Source organism: Maniola jurtina, chromosome 7 (assembly GCF_905333055.1).
Source record: "Maniola jurtina chromosome 7, ilManJurt1.1, whole genome shotgun sequence".
NCBI lineage: Eukaryota > Metazoa > Arthropoda > Insecta > Lepidoptera > Nymphalidae > Maniola > Maniola jurtina.
In genome coordinates this window covers 10,482,959-10,499,094 of record NC_060035.1, presented here as the reverse complement: position 1 = coordinate 10,499,094, position 16,136 = coordinate 10,482,959, and the positions used below count along the sequence as shown (strand labels likewise).

Below are 16,136 nucleotides of genomic sequence, written 5' to 3'. Positions count from 1 at the left end.
GCAATTTTCGTTTTCAGTTCATTGCTCCCGATTTTCTCGCGACAAATGCAGATTGAGATTTTTAACAGAGTATAGTTTTCCGAAATAGGTTTGTTGATCCCGATTCTATTATTTGTATAGCACTTCTTCAATTATTATTATAAATAGTTTATTTGATGATCATCAGTAGTACCTACTATCACTATTTTCTCTGGTTATTGCTAAGTTCATTCAGTTTTTTCTTAGGAGGCAGGTTCACATTAATATCATTTTGTGCATATTGTTAAATACCAAAATAAATAAATAAAATATTTATTTATTTTGGCCAAATTTTGAAGCAATATTAAGGTACATAAGTTATGTAAGGCTTAAAAAATCTGATAGGCATGAGCGAAACTAAAAACAAAACCATGACAAGTTTCTATGAAATAAAAGTACAAATGTATTGTATTTAACATTTTTATTATTTAACACTTACGAGTAATAGAGGTATTAAAAATTTACTTAATTTCATTTACAAAGCAAGTATTTATTGTAATATTTCCAACTTATTGATAGCAATATATAAACAAGCAAGATAAAAACAATAATAAAGATTTAAAAAAACTTATAATGTAGTAACTAGACCTAAATCTAAGAACACAAAATAGATCATAAATTTTTATCTTACAAATTATCATAACACATAAAATATTCTTACAAATTACACTATAATATACAGTCAGTTATTTACTAAATTATCTGTCAGTTTATTTGTAGTCACAGAGCTTTTTAAATCCTGTTCATAGATAAAAATAATTCTACACAATAAAAATATAAAAAGATCAACTTTTAAAAGAATTTCGGAGGAACCATTCTATTGAAATAAATGATTACATAGTTTGTCGTCTCTCTTCACATACGGAAAACAGTTATTTTATATCACAATAAAAATTGACGTGTAGCCACTCTACCGTGCCAAAATATTCTGAACCGCCGCGCCGATAGTAAAAAAGGCCTAGAATTTTCCGTGCAAAAAAATCTCCGGGCATTTCTAAATATTATTATCCAGGAATTGTGCCCTTTTCAATAATAATTCTAACATAAAAATAGGTGTAATGGCAAGAATGACAATAATACGGGGACTAGATAGCGCAGGAACATAAAACGATCAAAAACATCGATAGATTAAAAAAAATTGTATTACTTTGTCTTTGGCAAAATTTTCCTAAAGCCTCTTTGGGAACTGAACTCTAAATGCAGATTTAATATTAGTTAAAATAATATAATTTATCTATGAAAATAAAAAAAATACATACAAATAACTTAAATGATCCAGGTGCTAACCAAAATAATAATGTTCTTTCTTTGGAATATCCGCTGTTGTTGGATTAGGATGACAATTATATACGAGTGATGAAAAGATCCTGTAACTTATACGTGCTCTTTGTCTGTGGTATATAAACAAGCTATATTAAAACAAAATTAGAAATCCAAGAGTGAAGCTCGCCCGACTTCATACCTAGGTACATTACACGTGTAGCTAAATAAAAGTTATTTTTTACTTTTTAGTGTTTGTGGTTTTTGAAGTCGGTTTTATTTTTCTTTTGAAATTTTTTTATTTCACAATTTTTAGTGGCCCACTGTACTATAATATGCTATGCCCAGTTAAAACCCTACTGTTTACTAAGCTATTACACTGTTCGCGAGCAATTTGCTCTTATCCATTGAGGAGTTCTGTTCTCCATCTCCGAAGATATTCATCAGATCTTCACCAAATTTATATGGGACCATCTGCACAGTATACCCTTTCAAACAAAAAAAAAATTTTCCAAATCGGTCCAGGGGTCTTTGAATAATCGGGGAACATACATAAAAAATAAAAAAAAAAAAAGATTCCGACGAATTGAGAACCTCCTCCTTTTTTGGAAGTCGGTTAATAATATAATTTATCTATGAAAATAAAAAAAATACATACAAATAACTTAAATGATCCAGGTGCTAACCAAAATAATAATGTTCTTTCTTTGGAATATCCGCTGTTGTTGGATTAGGATGACAATTATATACGAGTGATGAAAAGATCCTGTAACTTATACGTGCTCTTTGTCTGTGGTATATAAACAAGCTATCACGATTCAAAGATTTTTGATTAATATTGTGAGCAATTTGTATAATAGAATAAGTTGCTCACAATATTGATGCAGAACTAAAAACCATCTGTTAATCTCTATGACTAGTAATTACACAATTTGATTGATGAATTGGCTTTTTTTTTAGAAAAACCTGGAAAGACATTACAATAATATTTGTCCAATGCCCGGGTTGCTAAATTACAAATTACTAAATAATAATTACTTACATGAAATTAATATAATACTATGGTAAAAAATAAAGTACTACAGTTACTTTCCATAGAAATAGAGAGCATAATATAATATATATTATGATTTTAATATTATTGTTATTATTAATATTATTGATATTGTTTATATATTAACATTTGAACCTTATCTTGTCTTGTGTGGTCTTGTCTTGTGTCTAGTGTAATGGATGATCTAATTTGAAGTTATGTCAAGATATAATTTATATAATATGTATAATTGCATTTGGGGTAAAAATATAATAAACATAATTAAGATCAATTATTACATTATCGTACCTTAAAAGTCGAGAATAGCAGGTTTAGTGTCCCTGGCGCATTTTATCAGCGAATACATTAGTTTAACGAACCCAGTGTCTTTTGGCTTTTCCAATCCACGCAGGAGCCTATTTTTCATAACAGCCACAAACTCACGGTTGCTTAGTTGTCCGTCCACTGAAAATCGTATTAAAGTATAAATTAACTTTACCTGCAATATTACGAACGTACAAATAAAGGTCTTTTAAAAATCTGTAATAAGTTTTTTTTTTCGGGATAAAACTAGCCTGTATTAACTATCACTACACATAGTTTTCTGCGAAAGTCAGGTCAAAATTGGTTCAGCCTTTTCGAAGATTAGCCCAGACAAGCGCATATAACTATTGTTAAAAAATTGTGAGATTTGGATTTTGATAAAGAGTACATAACCACATTATGGGTCTAATAAAAGGCAGTTTTTGAGATCACTATTATATGCCTACACTCTATTTTACAAGGGAAGCCTCTTGACGGGAGTTTGGGATTGGCCCTAAATGGCAAAAAGAGAAACAAACAAACGAATGCTGCGAAAAAACGTATCTCATTGCATAGGCAACGCGTATTTTTGTACGCAAGACAGAGTACAAAATTAAAAATACAATGAGCAAATAGCTTCATTTCTTTCAGATGCCCCACGACATCTCACACCTTTTTTTTGGAAGTATAATAGCAAAGATATCAACCTATTGAATACTTACTATTTTCATCGAATATTGTAAACACGAAGTTGATAACATAAGGGTCCAAGGAGGAATAAGACTCAGACGTAAAGATAGTCAATATTGTGGAATACTTACTGTTTTCATCGAATATCGTAAAGACGACGTTGATGACGTGAGGGTCCAAGTCCACGTGCGCCACAGTCTTGGCCACGTGGCGCAGAGTGGGCTGGTCGATGGACGCGCCCGCGATGTGGTAGAATGTAAGCGCAGTGTCCACGTCGTTGACGTTGTTGAGCAGGTGGAAGAACTTTAGGTAGTCGTCCTTTGTTATACCAACGCCGTGGTCTCGGAACCTTTAGCAAATTTCGGCATTTTATGTAGACAGACATAAATCATGGCCTTTTCTATAGCCCGCTGAGTGACTTTAATTTTTTATTCATTACAAGTTAGCCCTGGAATGCGATCTCACCTGGTAGTAAGTGATGTAAATTATAATGCAGTCTAAGATGGTAGCAGACTAACTTGGCAGGTATGACAGGTTTTGTTACACCCATTCTCCTTATCGGTTTTTATATGGTATCGTACAAGAACGCTTAATCGCTTGGCGGCACGGCATTTTGAGTCACCAAGTAATGACAAACGCAACTGTGTTTTTTACTGAATTTTGAATGTTATTTGAAAACATTTTCTAATTGAATGTCGAATGTTCATTAAAACACGTTTGTGATTGTTTGCTGACTCCAAAATACGGCGGATAGGGCATAGTAATTATGAAAATGTTGAATACTTACGCTTTTTTAACCCGTTTAAGCATTCTGGCCTTCTTCTTAGCTGGATAGCCAGCATATGCCAACAGCAGTTCCGCAAAGTCAGCTTCAGTAATGCGACCGTTTTCATCTGCAATCAAATTATTACAATTTCTATGGCTATCGTGTATTATCGTGACTTTGTTAAGAATCGATATCTTCAGGGTTCTGTAACCAAATAGTGAAAACGGGACCCTATTACTAAGCCTCCGCTGTCCATCTGTCTGTCATTGGGTTATATCTCATGAACCGTATCTAATAGGTACAGTTAAAAAATTTCAGTTTGTATTTTTATTGCCGCTACAGCAACAAATAATTAAAATTCAAAATGACCACCAGTCAAATTAAAAAGTAATGCGGGATAGCTCGGGTGACGCCCGGGTGTGCGGGGCGTCCCCCCCACCTAATATCCCGATTGCCATCTCAACCTGTCGCATGCTATACACAGTTTTAAATCTTGTACGATGGTATGGAACCCTTTGTGTGCAAGTCCGACTCGCACATGACCGATTTTTTAAATTATTTGACAGTTAATATCTTGAGGGTAAAAAGCTTTAGGATACCGTAGCAAACTTAGCATTTACTCAAAATTCTATACTTACTTTGAGTTATCTAATCGATTTCGAAGCGAGAAAATCGTTTCTTTAAAGTGAGTTATTTTATCGAGCAAGGCAACCAACATACCTGGTTGTTTTCTCTGGAACTCAAGGGACAGAATTTCCTTCTGTAGTTGTTGTTGAAAGTCCAAGAACTTCTCTATGGTCAATTTCTCATTGAGCTTGGGTCCGAAGAAATATGTGGTAAGTGCTGAATTAATGCCCTGAAAATGAATGAGAAAAATAATTTCTTTATTCACATAAAAAGCTGATTATTTTTTAAATTAATAGCAATGTTGTATTGTGATTTATAGTTTTAGGTATGGACAGTGAAAAAATTGGTGGACAAATGAACGTGGACGATGTTTAAGAGTTTAAAATTACGGCGTTAGGTGTATGAAGTTGCATTTTACTTCACTAATAGGTAACTTTTAAAAATTTCATCACAAACCGACAGTTCATATTTCAAACACAAATTACATATATATGTTTGGAATGTACACACAGAGACCTTTCATTTGATACTTTTAATCCAGTCGTCTCAAGTTTTTTTTTTGTTTTTTTTCTTATGCCTACCATATTGGATAAAACTAACGACACCTCATTCACCAAAAAGCCCTTTTTAGTATGAAAATAGACCCGTGCTCATTAGTGGGCCGGTGTTGGGTATATCAGGATGATGATAATGGAGACATAATTCCCTAACTTTACCCTTCTGGTTAAACTAGTTACACTTCTGGTTGTTGGGTGATAGTGGAACTATTGTAGATTTAGTTTTAAGTTTCGGTAATTAGCAATCACCATTGTATTATTATCTTACAAATCTAACAATTTAGACCATAGTTTGTCAACCTAGCAGCTTTGTGGTGTACGAGTGATACCTTGAAGGTGTTCCCAGTGTTGGCGTGGTCGCGGTGGCGCGAGCCGATGCTGCTCTGCTGGCGGATGAGAGCAGCCACTTTCTCAAACTCCTCGCAGTCCACGTCCCCGTCGCCGTTCAAATCGAACATGCGGAACGCGATCTCGAAGTGACGACGAGACGCTGGAACAATTTATTTTTTATTCAGATATAAGTTAGCCCTTAACTGCAATCTCATCTGGTGGTAAGTGATAATGCAGTCTAAGCTGGAAGCGGGCTAACCTGGAAGGGGTATGAACCCATAGTCCTTTGGTTTCTACACGGCATCGTACCGTAACGCTAAAACGTTTGGCGGCACGTCTTGCCGGTAGGGTGGTAACTAGCTACGGCCAAATTGCTCTTTTTACTTATGAAGGTAATCAATACTGTAGGTTCTTAACGGGAGTCTTTCCCGAGCGCACCTCATATAATGAATATTTACCAATTGGATTGGTTAAGCCATACTAATATTATAAATGCGAAAGAGAATTTTGACGAGATTTGGTACAGGGATAGCTTGTATTCCACAGACAGGCTATTTTTTTTATCTTGGAACATGAAAGTTCTCACGCGATTTTTAGAAACCTAAATCCATTTAGTATTTTTATAAGGATCAAATTTCGTATGTATAGACTATAGAGCATGCTCAAGACACTTTTCTTAAAAACATGTTGCAATCAGCATTTTAAGAAAGGAATCTTTAATTAAATTAAACTAAAATTAAATTGTTACTTGTACTATGTATGGATTAATTTGTTTTCGCATTGATCGCGAGATTATTCTGATTCAAAGAGGAGTTCCGACTTCCATCTACAAAGATATTTTTTCAAATCTTTTAGTAGGTTAGGTACCAAAACTTAAATGGTCCAAGCTGAAAATATGTCTTTTCGAATGAAGAAAAACATTATTGATCTTGGATCAATTTAGAGTAACATCGTCAACCCCAAAAAATTACGCGTCGAATTAAGAGTCTCCTCCTTTTTTGAAGTCACTTAAAAATTGTGTAACCGTTTTATTTAAATTGTTTGTTCATGGCATATTTCCGGCAGTTAAAAATAACAGCGACACGAAAAGCTTAATTTATAATCATATTTGAGATATTCAAAATACCAGTTTGGAAGTTTACCTATATGTGCTTATCTATTAAAATGTAAAATTAATTTCAAAGCATGAGTTATGTAGGTATGATTCATCCATTATTGTTATATCATGCCATAGGTTTAAAATATGTCAAGTCGTATAGACAAAGCCCAATTCATGTTAAAGTTTAAATCCTAGACAAAAGCTGAGTGAGGCGAGTGACGACATCACACAAAATCGTTAACTTCGCTCATGCTCCGTACAGGGATGCTGCGTCAGTTACTCTCATAGTAAATGAGATACGCACGTTTGGCACTTCAGTGGCGCGAATCATGATCTAGTTATTTAACAAGCATCTACTTTTATTATCCCTAACTACAATCAATTTTTTTAATTTTCAAGTATTTTTTCTCTCAGTCTTTAACATTATTTTCGGTACCACATGACGCGGCAAAATGATAATCCCAATGAAAAGATTCCGTTCGCGGATAATGACAAAGGCATTCCCTTGCCTGAGGTGTGGTGCCAAGACTGTGACCTTTCTGTTTTGGGCGGCTCTTTACGTGGTTGTGATGAAGATGACGATACTGAAAAGCAGTGGGACCACCACAACGAAGGATTGGTCTGTACCTGACAACTACACCAAGTGGCTGGTAAATAAACAAGTACCATAACTTAGCCGATAAATGTTATCTGATAAGCTTCTTTGGCGGTTGACGTAAAATTCTTCAGTGAAGAACTACAAAATGAAACAGGCTATCGAAGTAAATCGTCACAGTCAAAAAATAATGAAAAAGTGGATTTAACACCCAACGTTATGAGCGATTTTTTTTTGTCAGATAAACCAGAAAACATCGTCAATTTGAGTTAAGACACTATTAAAACCTACAAGAAAAATGTACAGTTTCTTATAGCTGTTGTCGAGCGGCATTTTGTCAAAAGAAGAATTTTCAGTTATTTCATGTTAGGTACATGATAAACACGAAACTAAAATAGCATTTTTAGTTGCAGGGCCCAGTTTTAGGCGAGGAGGAAGAATTAGACTCGGCCAATAATGACTGGCTCGAACCAGACAACGCAACCGTAATGGAACTAGAACAAAGAGTTGCTAAAGTGCAGGAAGTTTGTCATTTACGCTCTCTTTCCACGCAGAGTATTAACAGCAAGGAATTCTTTGTAGATCATGCTCATAATATTGTATGGTGTAATATATTTAAAGCCGCTAGTACTTCGTGGTTGTATAATTTTAATATATTAGGTAGGTATGGTTGCCGATTAAATTTTAAATGTAACTTGGTACCTACTTAAATATTTTTTTCACAATAAAACTTTTACAGGCGGCTATGACAAAAAGTTTTTGGCACGAACACGGCATACACCCTTGATGTTGGCACGAAAAAAATATCCAAGGCCTAGTGAAGAGGAACTAAAGGACGCTGTGAACACGCCAGGTGTTATATCCCTTTTGGTCGTACGCGAGCCCTTCGTGCGATTACTCTCCGCTTACAGGGACAAGCTGGAAAATATAACACCACCATACTACAGAAAACTTGCAAGAGCAATAGTTGCAGCGCATCGGGAGGCGGCAACGAAGGTTTTGGGACCAATCAAATCCTTTGGCCCGACGTTTTACGAATTTGTAGCTTACTTAATTGCAAAATACGAGTCCGGAGAGATTAGTTTCGATGAGCACTGGGCGCCGTATTACAAATTTTGCACACCTTGTGCAGCAAATTTTACCGTGATCGCTAAAGTTGAAACTTTGTCGAGAGATTCTGCGTTCGTCGTGCAACAATTGGGGCTGGGGCATATATTGGAGAGGAAAGTTAGAAATCGAAGAATGCGTCTTCGTACGGTGATGAATAAGTCTCGCGACGGGAAGAATACCTCCGCTTTGTTGAAATACTATTTCGGACAGCTCGACGAGCAAATGTTAGACAAATTATTACAAATATATGGTATAGATTTTGAAATGTTCGGCTATAAATCAGATATTTATCGACGTTATGTGAGAAAATAAATTATATTTGGTTAATAAATAAATGGTGTTTTTTTTAATACTTATTTATATTTTTAACTCACTTGACAATACTGTAAGCAGGAAAATGTAGTCACTGAATGTGATGAGACCAGACGACCCGAGCTTGTAGAATATGGAATCCTCGTCTAAGTCCAAGTTGAGGCGTTGGCTGATGGTCTGAGGAAACACGTTTGAAAATTGTATATTTTTGCATTCGTTTAAATATACCTAACTTAAAAATTATCTGCAAGGCGTTTACTAATAAAAATCTAGACAAAAAAATTGATACTATCTAAAATTGCTATTATTCTATATCTAATGGTCAGCTTGGTATACCTAATATGAGAAATCATCTAAGTATCTATTTACGTTATTATAATTACAGCACTTTAACGAGTGTTACCTACACCGTCTAAGTCGAAATATATGTATAGAGGCATCTACGAAAGGCATCGCTAAACTATCATAGTAATAAGAAACATACCTATAGAAAATCAAAACCAAAAACATGCGAAATTATCTAAGATAATATTCTACTATGAAAGCAAGTGTAGAACTAAGTAAAACGTTTGCATTGAAATAAATATAAAAGTGCGTGTCCAAATACGCCTAAGGTAAGGTTCCGTAGTCATTTATTTATTTCCATAGGTGGCTAAAAACTTTAATGGGCATTTCATAAACGGTAGTTTTTCCAAAATCTGTCTAAGAAATCTCATCATGCTTTTAAACTACTCGTACCTATTCAACAAGGTCTCGCAGCTTATTTAAGGTGGTAAATCTAAATTTGTTTCACCTCAACTTATCATGATAATTATTAACTATGTACTATTTTTTTCAAAATTTAAACATGCCTATATTTGGTAGTGGTGACATGATTATATAACTGTGTAATATATCAATTTTACAGCTCTTAAAGTGGTTTAGACTAAACCCCCTAAAAATAAAGATTAAAAAACCTCTTAGTTTATTAATTCTAAAATGGCTGTGGCATAGACAGACAGACGGAAAGACAGACTGGCTGAAACATATAAAATTGCCTTGCTTTACTACGGAACCCTAAAATGCTAGAAAAGAATTTTAAAATGACTGCAAATTATATGTACACACTAAATTTATAGAGTGTCTAATTTATAGGTTTCAAAATGAGGCCAGAAAGTAATTGCCTTGCTAGGATTATATTGCATAGTGGAGGCAAGTGTAGGTACTCAAAATTTGTGCACATAAGAAACAAAACATTTTTTGTTTTTTACAAAAAAGAGTGAGCGGTAGATAGTTTGTGAAGGAGAGGCGAAAGACAGTACCTCATCGATGTTCTGAAAAGACAAGAAAGAAGTGTAAAGACAGTGACAGTGCTATTGAGAGGTAGTGCTTTTATATATGCATATTAATGTTTTATTAACTTATAAAAACAGTAAAGGACTTCGTCTGTGTTGGCGTCTGCTGGCGCGCGTTCTGTGCCTTTTTGGAGTGTTTTTTTTGTTGTAAGTGTCCGGTTTTTGTGTTATTGCTGGTGGAACTGACTGGAAGGCGCTCTGGAGGGGTGCCGCGCGTGTGTCGGCGGGCGCCGGCACGGACGAAGTCCATACTTATACATATAGTTTCCCTAACTTGTAAATGACTACAAACTTGACATAGGCTAATCAATGTAAAGCCGGACGAGAGAGAGAAAAAAAAACAATAAAACATATATTATAATAATTGTTGATATCATTATAAAAGATACGTTATTGAGGATGAGAATGATCTATATGTACCTTTAATTGACATTAATAAACCAAAATAATTTACTATAGTTTATTAATAGTACAAAATGATTACAGCCTAAAATTATGAAACCCTAATTCTTTAATACTTTTTAATAATATTACTTCACATCATCCTAATTTACTTGTGTGTGACTTAACAGGGCTCTCTCCGTCACTTACTCCATAAAATCGTAGTTCCAATTTCATTTGAATATTAAGCAACCAAAGTCCATGTTTTGCAGACATATTCTAGAAACTAGTATCTGTGCCTGTGGTGTTTTAAAGATTTTTCTAAAAGTATATAGTTTTAAAATTACAGGGGCTCAAAGATTTGTATGTGATTTTTTAAGACTGCGTAACTTTGTAACCGAATATTTTAACAGAAACCTGGAGAACCACAGGTATAGATATTAGTTTCTAGAACATGGCTGCAAAATTTCATGGACTTTGGTTGCTTAATATTCAAATGAAATTGGAACTACGTTTGTATGGAGCGAGTGACGGAGAGACTCCTCTTAATGTGATTAATTCTGTTTTAAACAGTAACTGGCAAAAATGACAGCACTCATTTTGATAATTTATATTGCTCTATCATAATACTCCTAGCGGTAAAGGATTTAGATCGTCATTTTAGTTTATTTTGGAGATTTTGTACAATAGAATTAGCCACAATGTGTTAGCTAATACCAACATATAGTTTTGTTACACATTATATTAATTAATGTTACGACAAAACAATTATCACTTCAATAACTACTGCATAAGAATAAAGACTCAAAAAACTAAAATTTACCTTTGGATCATATCTCCTGTACTGATCAAGGCCCAATCCTGTAAAAAAATAATATGTTATTGTTTGAAAATATGAGTTTTAAGTTAAAATTTAATTTATCCTTTGACAGGCGTTAAAAATAAGTAGTTTTTCCTGACTGTATATCAGTTATTATCACTAACACCTGATAATAATCCTTAATCTAAGTTGAAATACGAGAAGTACTCTAAGGATTCGCCTTCTCAGGATTCCTCGAATAGAAGGTTTAGGTCTAAGCCACTAGGCTATAACCACATGTAGCTGTCATCATCATCATCATCATGATCAACTTATCGCCGGCTCACTACTGAGCACAGGTCTCCCCTAAGAATGAGAAGGGTATTCACACACGCACATACCCCGAAAAGTTGGTGGTGCATACCCAGGATCTAACCCAGGCTCACTCGAACAGGAGGTTGAGGCTTTAGCCACTAGGGTATAACCACGTGTAGCTGTCATTATCATCATCACGATAAACCTATCACCACTACTGAGCACAGTTCTTTTTAGGGTTCCGTACCTCAAAAGGAAAAACGGAAACCTTAGCTACCTTAACCCGTACCCACCCAGCTGAAGCAGGTTGCAATATTTCATTACCATCAGGCTGTTTGACGCCAGGCGTCATGGAGCGTAGGAAGTCATCAGGTGTCATGAACACCTCATGCTGGTCGTGATGCTGCGCCTGCAGGGTTGCGAAGTACCGAAACACCTTATCCGGTGTGGAATATTGACGCATGCGGTTCTCGTATTCAATTATCTATCCATATTCCAATTAAGCAGCAGGTAAAGAGAAAAAATACAATGAACTTTTATCTACTTACCTGCATCGTATTTCAAAAAATTATCTTATTCACAGGATAATAGGGCCCAGTAAGACATCTCTTGCTAATTTCACTTATGTAATGTGAATGAAAAAAATGGTAAATTCTTTTGACCATTCAAGAGTATAATTTTAAAAGACTTAATTGAATAAATATCTATTCTATGCAGACATACATATAGAGCTGTATTTTTTTGGAAATATGCATATTTATTCATTTATAAGTATATATCTATTATATTTTAATAATATTGGTAACATAATGAAGTAGTGAGTGAATATAGCAGAAACTGCCAAACTGTGCCTAAGATTTCAGTCTTCCTTTTATGCTGGGTTTTGGAAATTTCATAACCAAGTTGATGTTATAAATCCAAGTGCTGATATATTTTATAATGAAAATCGTTAATCAACCTTAATGAAATTTACATCTCATCTCATCTACAGAAATGAAAAAAGAAGAACTTTTCATTTTTATCCTAATGGTCTCAGTTATAATCACTAACAAGTAACATCTGATAATAATTAATTGTTAACCTAACAGTCGAAATTATAATTTTAATTGTAATTGTCTAAATGTCTGGAAGCCCACTGCAAGGAAGCCTCACCATTACATATTCAGAGGAAAAGGTTACAACCCTCAGTAATAAGGAGTATGATGGAGATAAACAAAAATATACATAATAAACATAAATACCATCTGGCTGCTTCATGCCAGGAGTGATTGCTCTCAAGAAGTCATCTGGTGTCATATAAACTTCAGTATTGTCTCCGTAAGTCAATTTCACTGTTGCAAAGTATCTGAATATTTTGTCAGGAGTTGAATAAGCCCTCATTCGGTTTTCATATTCAATAATCTGTCATAACAAAATAAATAAAGCAAATGAACAGAAATAAATAAAAACTGATATAAGAAAGAGGATGAGTACAATAAATGAAAAAAGTTACTCAAATAGTCAATTGGTTTAATTTCCCTAGAAATGCCTGAAAAGTATTAAAAAAGCTAATGTATTTTTCTTATTATGTTTTTATAAAGGAAATCCATAGCTACAAAAAACTGAATAGCTTGAAGCTGTGACATTCTCGGTAAATTCAACAAAGCTATTTTGAAAAACAAAAATAAATATATAAGTAAATTATATATTAAAAATTCCTGAGATTAAGTTAAAGATCAGTGGGGCTACTATGTCATTATATCATTATCACTTTGAAATAAACATAACTCTTGTAATTATTTGACTTTATGGCATTCTTGTTGCATATATTCATTCCAGAGAATAATGAGAAAGTGTCAGCCAATTGGGGGTGCTACACTATCAAAACGGTATCGCGTTTCTGATATACCAGGACTTCAAGAACATCCATAAGTACTGATTCTATCAATACCATCAATATTTTCTTTATACAGGATCGCGATATTGCGCATTGTCTGATTATATTGACAGTGTAACAAGGTGATTTCAATCATGACATAGTTGCTGTCAAATTTTGGAGTAAAGGGGCTGGTCTCACCTTTCTGTCTCGGAATCCAACTTTTTCCTTCCTGTATCTTTTCTTCCTGGTGTCCACTTCACTTTCTGACTCTGTTTCAGCAATCTCTTCAGCTGCTTTTATCAACGGCATTATTTGGTATCGTAACCTAGAAAAATATTAATCTATCAAAATATTTGTCTGTGTAGGTTTAAGTACACAATCAATAAAGAGGATTACTTATTTATTAATTAAAAAAGAAACTTGACTGCAAATGATAGCAAAACTATACTCTTAAAATAAATTAATATTGATCAACGCAAAAAGTCAGGTTTTGAATCATGCTACCTTGATCGGGAGTTGTTGTTGATACTAGACTCTAGAGTTAGACTTAGAGGGTCTAGCTCAGCCAAAACAGCAACATCAATTTTTACTTATCTGATGTAGAATAATTACATGAAAAATTTAGATATAAAATGATGCATGATTAGTCTGAATCTAGCCTGGAACAAAATCTGAGCACCCTATATCCATAGCCTTGTTTGTCATACAAAAGTGTTCTCGTAAAAAGTGACACTCAAAGCAAAACTATTAAAAAAAATCAATTTTAAATTTTTTATCCTCTGTTCATTTATCATGTTTTAAGAATAATAAGAAATTGTGTCTAACCCACTGTCCTGTCTCCTTTGCACCTCCTATAATGTATATTTTTAGCTTGGTTTAATGAAGCTTTAATATTTCAAAAATTAAAACTACTGATCTCCAGAAAACTGGGTCTATGGAAAGGTGAAGTAAGACCCTACCACCGATAGTATTATTCAAAACTTTTATCTAGTGAAACTACAGAGCTAACGAGTCCTCAGCTGAGGATATAATATAAATAAAAAAAACCCTTGATTGTATCAATAATTGAGAAATTATGAAATAGGTATAATTTAAGTAGTATTTACCAAATCTGGTATGATGTGTATGCTGTCGCTCCAAAAAGAACTGAGTATGCCAAATACTTATATGTAAAACGTCGCGAACTTTCATCATGTCTTTTGTTGCTATTATTATAATATCTCTGGCAAATATAAGGGTGATTAACACCAACAGTAGTTACAATCCTGGAAAGTTCACCAAACTGTGGCACATTACGCAGTATTGCTATTTCTTTCGGTATCTTGAACAGACGTGAAGTAACGTTGTACATGTTTAAAAGTAACTTATAATATTTATCTTGTCTAGAAAAATAAGAATTGAAATAAATTGAGAAAAATTAGCAAAAGCTATCAATTCCATTTGACATCCAGCCCAGCCTCCTGGATGCACAGATAACAGCTGATGAGCCACAGATAACTATTATACTCGTCTGGGGGTGATGAGCACAGACCAATAACATTAGTGATGAGCAGTTTTGACATTTGCCATAGACTGATAAAACATTATTTCTCTTTTATTATTGCCATGGGTATATGTTACTAATTTCAAAGGAAATAAAATTAATATATTTTGGCAAAATGGGAAACATGTTTCAGGGAAAATGAGGAGGTTCATCTGGCAGCTCGCTATTTAATCTGTGGCATAGATACCCAAATCTCTAGTCTATGGAATGTCTATGGATTTTTCCCATGAGTCTACAACTCTGTACTCTATGGTTTAGTTTAAGGAGGAAAAAGCACTGAAAAAGATGTTAGAGAATATTTTATTTTTAATTTAATTTAAAATAAATTGTGCAGACAAAGTACACATTCGTATAAGTGTTAAAGGTAAATCAGTTGTGTTAATATAATCAAGACAGGTTTTAATTAGATAATTTTTAGTTTCCATCATGTTGCAGTGCTAACATTTCATTTTGCCCGTTTAACGTAATAGAAAGGTGCGTGTTATGTAACCTTGAATCACGAGTTTTCAGTATTGATCTCTCATCATTAAATTGTATTTGTGGAAAGTCCTGTAGAAGGTAAGTGGCAAAAAATATTTTAAGCTTTGCGTGAACTACCTACAACCGACAACGTCTATTAGTCATGGCATTCCCCGAATCGGAGCTGGCATCAAATTGATAAAAGGCGATATTAATGAGCGATTAAACAATAAAATACCTAAGCATAGGATCCTCTTAATTTAACTCACGAATTAATTACGGCACAGGTAGGTATATAAAGCAATTTATACGTTTGACATTTGCGACCTAACCTTGAAATTTCTATAAAAATATAGGAGGAAAAAGTATGAAGGACATTGTAATATTTATTTAAAGTAAGTTTATATAAAAACTTACGATTAAATTTACGTTTTAAATGCATATTTGTTTCAATATACGTAATCAAAAATTTTTCAAATTGGTTGGTATATTATGTAAATTTTGATAACATATGGCTCATTCTTAAAATAAACCATTACAATATTTCATTTCATACTTTTTATTTCTTAAAATTATGGGCTTTTTTAGTTAAAGTATTGGATTTACAATTAAGTAAATTAAATTAAATAAATTTGGATAAATATTTTATCGTAATGTAAAATAACTTATGAGAAAGAAAAATAAAACTATGATATGTAAGTAATACATGTTTTGTTAATGCATGAGTATGTTTTTCTCAATTAAAAA

The 16,136-nt window shown here is 33.7% G+C and overlaps 3 protein-coding genes across 12 annotated transcripts in view; 2 read left to right on the top strand and 1 right to left on the bottom strand.

Annotated features, from left to right (window-relative positions):
• Positions 1-2,134: 2,134 nt before the first annotated feature.
• Positions 2,135-14,869, bottom strand: LOC123866892 (calcium uptake protein 1 homolog, mitochondrial-like). Of its 4 annotated transcripts, none has more exons than XM_045908651.1 (11): positions 14,494-14,869; positions 13,586-13,712; positions 11,854-12,013; positions 11,239-11,276; positions 10,002-10,013; positions 8,763-8,877; positions 5,584-5,744; positions 4,791-4,926; positions 4,092-4,197; positions 3,436-3,653; positions 2,135-2,776 (listed from the first exon to the last, which is right to left on the bottom strand). In XM_045908651.1, exons 1-11 carry the CDS (start codon positions 14,736-14,738, stop codon positions 2,622-2,624), a joined length of 1,473 nt encoding a protein of 490 aa, XP_045764607.1. In that variant the 5' UTR covers positions 14,739-14,869; the 3' UTR covers positions 2,135-2,621. The 4 variants fall into 4 exon arrangements, with proteins under 4 accessions (XP_045764607.1, XP_045764606.1, XP_045764609.1 ...); XM_045908650.1 differs by lacking the exon at positions 11,854-12,013 and adding an exon at positions 12,771-12,930 and having other exon boundaries at positions 14,494-14,868; XM_045908653.1 differs by lacking the exon at positions 10,002-10,013.
• On the top strand, positions 5,961-8,753 carry LOC123866894 (carbohydrate sulfotransferase 11). 2 transcript variants are annotated; one of them, XM_045908667.1, is made up of 3 exons: positions 5,961-5,976; positions 7,686-7,938; positions 8,018-8,753. In XM_045908667.1, exons 1-3 carry the CDS (start codon positions 5,971-5,973, stop codon positions 8,698-8,700), a joined length of 942 nt encoding a protein of 313 aa, XP_045764623.1. In that variant the 5' UTR covers positions 5,961-5,970; the 3' UTR covers positions 8,701-8,753. The 2 variants fall into 2 exon arrangements, with proteins under 2 accessions (XP_045764623.1, XP_045764622.1); XM_045908666.1 differs by lacking the exon at positions 5,961-5,976 and adding an exon at positions 6,947-7,333 and having other exon boundaries at positions 8,018-8,752.
• A 280-nt stretch (positions 14,870-15,149) lies between the features above and the next one.
• LOC123866890 (2-oxoglutarate dehydrogenase, mitochondrial) overlaps positions 15,150-16,136 on the top strand; it is a 30,824-nt gene continuing 29,837 nt past the window's right edge. For 5 of the 6 annotated variants that reach the window (XM_045908648.1, XM_045908646.1, XM_045908647.1 and 2 more), the window contains exon 1: positions 15,150-15,294. The gene's annotated coding sequence lies outside the window, so the exon portion shown is untranslated. Of the gene's footprint in view, positions 15,295-15,326; positions 15,489-16,136 lie in introns of those variants that run through there. The other variant, XM_045908644.1, reaches the window with a different exon arrangement.